The sequence below is a fragment of the Carlito syrichta genome, unplaced genomic scaffold (assembly GCF_000164805.1).
Source record: "Carlito syrichta isolate Samal-C Ts95f unplaced genomic scaffold, Tarsius_syrichta-2.0.1 Scaffold306742, whole genome shotgun sequence".
In the NCBI taxonomy this organism is placed as follows: domain Eukaryota; kingdom Metazoa; phylum Chordata; class Mammalia; order Primates; family Tarsiidae; genus Carlito; species Carlito syrichta.
The window spans coordinates 225491-230736 of NW_007250838.1; the positions used below are offsets into that span (position 1 = coordinate 225491).

Here is a 5246-nt window from a genome sequence, read left to right on the forward strand (position 1 = left end):
GCGAGACCTCATCTCTACAATAAATCAAAAAATTAGCCGGGCATGGTAGCACATGCCTATGATTCCGGCTACTAGGAAGGCTGAGGCAGAAGGATTGCTGGAGCCCAGCAGGTCGAGGCTACGGTGTCCGCTCCCGGCCACTGCACTCCAGTCTGGGCGACAGAGTGAGACTCCAACTCAAAAAAAAAGAAAATGAAAACTATGTACATTGCCCCTTTAAAAATGTCTCTTCAGTAGGACTTTCTGAGACACCATGTACTAAAATGAGAGATTGGCCTGGCATGGTGACTCACACCTCTAAATCCCAGCACTTTGGGAGGCTGAGGCGGGAGGATTACTTGAGGCCAGGAGTTTGAGACCAGCCCAGGCAACATAGCAAGACTTTGTCTCTTAAAAAGTAAATAAATAAAATTACAAAAGAAAAGAACCCATTTTTACCTATCAAGTGTGTGAAAAAACAAGTGTGTCTACCGTTAGTAAGAGGGTTAGAAAGAAAGGGACCCTCATTCTTGTGGTAGGGGGGCACCAATTAGTCCAGCTTCTGGGGACCCTTTGTCTATATATCAGAATTGTAGACAAAAATACTCTTTTGTCCAGAAGCAGTTTGATTTCATTCATTTTCTTCAGCAAATATGAACTGAGGGTCCCATATGTTTGGGGTCTGTTCTAGATGCTGAGTTTGTGCTCTTCCTGTGGAAATAAGACAAGTGTGTCAAGGTGAATGTGTCATCCATGTTTAAGGATGACCTCTGTGTCTCTGCTTGAACTGAAAGCTGTAAATAGCCCCAAAGCATTAACTGGACGTGGTGGTGTGCATCTGTAGTCTCAGCTACTTGGGAGGCTGAGGTGGGAGGATCGTGTGATCCCCAGAGTTCAAGGCTGTGGTGAGCCATGATCACGCCACTGCACTTCAGTCTGGGCAAAAGAGTGAGATCCCAAATCAAAAAATAAATAAATAAATAACCCCAAAGTGCATTAAGAGCGGATTTTCCTAAAGCAGGTGCACCCTTAGCTGGCACACTGTGTGTCTCCTTCAAAGGAGCCAGATGTGTGTGTACTGATTGGAGGAGATGCTGACGAGTTGGCAGGTGAGGAGTGCTAACCTCATGACCGAGCACTGTGGTGCAGTGTATTAAGTAAGAATACACACGTGTACCTCTACTGGGGTGTGCTTAGAACTTGTGAGAAACGAACTGCCAAGTGTAAGACCACTAGGGAGATGAGCAAAGAGAGCAGGGGTGAGGGGGGGAAAACTAGGACTTTATTTTTATTTCTATTTTTTAATTTTTTGAGTTGGAATCTCACTCCGTTGCCCAGGTTGGAGTGCAGTGGCATGTTCACAGCCACCCAGCTTCGCCCTGTTGGGCTCCTGCAATCCTTCCGCCTCAGCCTTCCAAGTAGCGGGAACTACAGGCAGGTGCTACCACACCCGGCTAGTTTTTTTATTTATTGTAGAGACAAGATCTCACCAAGTTTCCTGGGCTGGTCTCAAACCTGCAGGCTCAGGCAATCCACTCGCCTCAGCCTCCCAAAGTGCTGGGATTACAGGCTGAGCCATCACGCCTGGCCTTATTTTTATTTTTAAGAGACAGTGTCTTGCACTGTTGCCCAGGTGGGAATGCAGTGGTGCAATCATGGCTCACTGCAACCCTGAACTGGGCTCAAGTGATCCTCCCACCACAGCTTCCCGGATAGCTGGGACTACAGACACATACCACCATGCCTGGCCACTTTTTTTATTTTTTGGAGAGATGAGGTCAGGGTTTCATCATGTTGCCCAGGCTGGTCTTGAACTCTTGGCTTCAAGCCATCCTCTCTCCTTGATCTCCCAAAGTGCTGGGATTACAAGCACATACCATCGCACCCAGCCGAATTTCATTTTTGCTTTAATTCCTTTCTGTACTGTTTAATTATTTTAAAAATGAAATTGTGTTGTCTCTCACTCAGAAAGCAGATATGTATACAGTGGATCTTCAGAATTCTGAGAACCGAGTGGCCAAACTGCGAGATGAAGGGGAGAGGCTGCGTCTACCTTACGCGTTGCTTCAGGAGGTGTATAAATTAGAGGTATGCCCCAGTAGAAAACAGTCACTCAGCGCTGTGGTTGGGAGAAGTCAGGCTTTCTCCTTCCACCCAGAGAGTTGAGATCTGTTCTTCCTCTGAGTTGTCTTCCTGGGTGAATAAAGATGCTTGTGCCCCTACTCTTTTCCTTCCAGGACGTACTTGACAGTATGTGGGGCATCCTGAGAGCCAGATATGCGGAGCTCAGCAGTCCTTTCGTCACTGAGAGCCAGCAGGATGCTCTGTTGCATGGCATGGCAGAACTCGTGGATATTGGAAAGGAAAAGCTGGCCCGTGACCACAGACAACACACCAAAAGTAAAGGTGCTTTACAGGCTCAAATACAAAACCACAAGGTGAGACACGCAGGTCACATGACCTCCTCAATCACTAAAAGCTCTGGGTTTTTCTGAGCGTGAACAGAAATAAGCCATTTTCTTCCTTGGCGAAATATACAGCATTTATTCATTCTTACTTTTTTTTTTTTTTTTTAAAGCAAATGAAAACTTATTTTTTTATTTGTTTATTTTTTTATTTTGAGGCAAGTCCTCCCTCTGTTGCCCAGGCTGATCTTGATCTCCTGGACTCAAGCGATCCTCCCACCTCAGCCTCCCAAAGTGTTGGTATTACAGGCGTGAACCACTGTGCCCTTCCAGCAATCATCTGTTAGAGTGCTTAGTGTATACAGGACTCTTGGTTAGCTCTAGGGGTAGGATCGTGAGTGGAAATAGCCACAGTTTCTTATATTCATGGAGCTTTCAGCTGACTGACAAGGCAGACATTTATCAACAAGTCTTCAAATACATTTAAAATTAAAATTAGTATATATTCTATGAGAGTATTTAATAGGAGAAATTGACTTAGAGAGGTTAATAACTTTGAACTGGAATCAAAAGGAAGATGAACTATTATGTGGTATAATACTACAATAAATCCTTTTATTTTAGATGTTCATTTCATGAAGCAAAAATCTCTTGATCACCAATTCAATATATGCAGTAATCTAGGTGCTGCTAGCAGAAAAGGCTGGACGGATACAGTGGCTCACGCCTATAATCCCAGCACTTTGGGAAGCTGAAGTGAGAAGACTGCCTGAGCCCACAGGTTCGAGACCAGCCTGGGCAACTTGGCGAGACTTTGTTTCTACAAATAATTTTTAAAATTATCTGTTCATGGCGGTGCATGCCTGTAGTTCCAGCTACTTGCAAGGCTGAGGCAGACCGATTGCCTGAGCCCAGCAGTTTGAGGCTGCTGTGGCAATGAGATGCCATGCACTCCAGCCTGGGCAACAAGGTGAGATTCTGACTAAAAAAGAAAGAAAAAAAATACGTAAGACATAGTCCTGTACCTTCAGCAAGCTCACAGTCTAGGGCCTTTGGAAAGTAGACTCGGTCTAAGAAAAAATGAAAGGTAAATATTATATAAAGGCCTGGGTGTGGTGACTCACGCCTGTAACCACATTACTATGGAAGGCCAAGGTGGGCAGACTGCATGAGCCCAGCATTTTCAGACCAGCCTGTGCAACATGGCAAAGGCTCATCTCTACAAAAAAATAAAAATATTAGTCAGGCATGGTGGTGCATGCCTGTAATCCCATCTACTCAGGAAGCTGAGGGGAAAAGATCACCTGAGCCCAAGAGGCCAAGGCTGCCATGAGCCGTGATCATCATGGGCATGCCACTGCACTTCAGCCTGGGCAACAGAGTGAGACCCCCAATTCAAAAAATGTATATATATTATATAAAGGATGGAGAGAAAACGGAGAAAATATTATTGATTGTTTACAATGCGCCAGAACCTTTGCTAGATGCTTTTATTCATTCATTTATTGAGTCGAGGTGTCAGTTGTCACCCAGGCTAGAGTGCAGTGGCATGATCACAGCTCACTTCAGCCTCCACCTCCTGGGCTCAGGAGTTCCTCCTGCCTCAGCCTCCCGAATAACTGAGACTACAGGCTCATGCCAGCTAGATGCTTTTATAAACCTCTATTCATCTGTCCTTTTCAAGGCACAGGAGAAGTGATTCTCATAATATGGGGTTCCCTGAAAGCAACAGAGGAGGCAACTGATATAAAGAAGAAGAAGCATATGAAGCAAAGTCTTCCTCTTGAAAGGTTGCTGAAGTACAAATATGGAGACCTTTATGGACTAGAAGCCCCATCAGCCAATTCCCCTTATTTAGCCATTTTGTTGAGAGTAAGTTAGACAGGGTTCCGGAGCCCTGTCTGTTGAATATGCAGGCTGCTTGGGTTTGCACATCTCTCAATCCAACTTACTGTCTTGAAATTCATCAGTCACGTTGGTGTCTACTTTTTTTTTTTTCAAGTGGTAGTCTCACTCTGTCACCCAGGCTGGAGTGCAGTGGCATGATCACGGCTCACCACAGCCTCAAACTTCTGGGCTCAGGTGATCCTTCCACCGCAGCCTCCTGAGTAGCTGGGACTATAGACACATGCCACCACACCTGGCTAATTTTTTTTTGTAGAGAGGAGGTCTCGCTATGTTGCCCAGGCTGGTGTCAAACTCCTGACCTTAAGCAAGCCTGCTGCCTCAGCCTCTGAAAGTTCTGGGATTGCAAGTGTGAGACATTGTGTCTGCTGCCTCAGTCTCCCAAAGTGCTGGGGTTACAAGTGTGAGACATTGTGTCCAGTCAATATCTTTTTTTTTTTTGAGTCAGTGTATCAGCCAGGCGTAGTGGCTCATAATCCCAGCACTTTGGGAGGCTGAGGCGAGAGGATTGCCTGTGTCCACCGGCTCAAGACTGGCCTGGGCAACATGGTGAGACCTCGTCTCTACAATAAATAAATAAATAATTCAGCTGGGCATGGTGGCACAGACCTGTAGTTCCAGCTACTTAGAAGGTTGAGGCGGAAGGATCACCTGAACCCAGTAGGTCAAGACTGAGGTGGCCATGAACGTGCCGCTGCACTCCAGAATGGGCATCAGGGTGAGAATCTGACTTTAAAAAAAAAAAAAAAAAAGTCAGGGTCTTGCTATGTTACCCAGGCTGGCCTCAAACTCCTGCACTCAAGTGATCCTCCTGCCTCAGTCTCTCCAGTATTTGGGAGTACAGGCACGTGCCACCACATCTGACTGGCATCTGTTTTTTGGTAACATTTTAAAAACTCAAAACAAGCCGGGCTCGGTGGCTCAGCCTGTAATCCCACGCCTTTGGGAGGCTGAGGT

At 45.9% G+C, this 5246-nt stretch overlaps 1 protein-coding gene across 1 annotated transcript in view; it reads left to right on the forward strand.

The window, feature by feature from the left end:
• The window catches only part of SYNE2 (spectrin repeat containing nuclear envelope protein 2), a 317000-nt gene that overhangs the window by 216332 nt on the left and 95422 nt on the right, over window positions 1-5246 (forward strand). The window contains exons 73-74 of the mRNA XM_008063321.2: window positions 1948-2067; window positions 2217-2417. Of these exons, the coding sequence (XP_008061512.1) occupies window positions 1948-2067; window positions 2217-2417 (321 nt within the window). The remainder of the gene's footprint in view (window positions 1-1947; window positions 2068-2216; window positions 2418-5246) is intronic.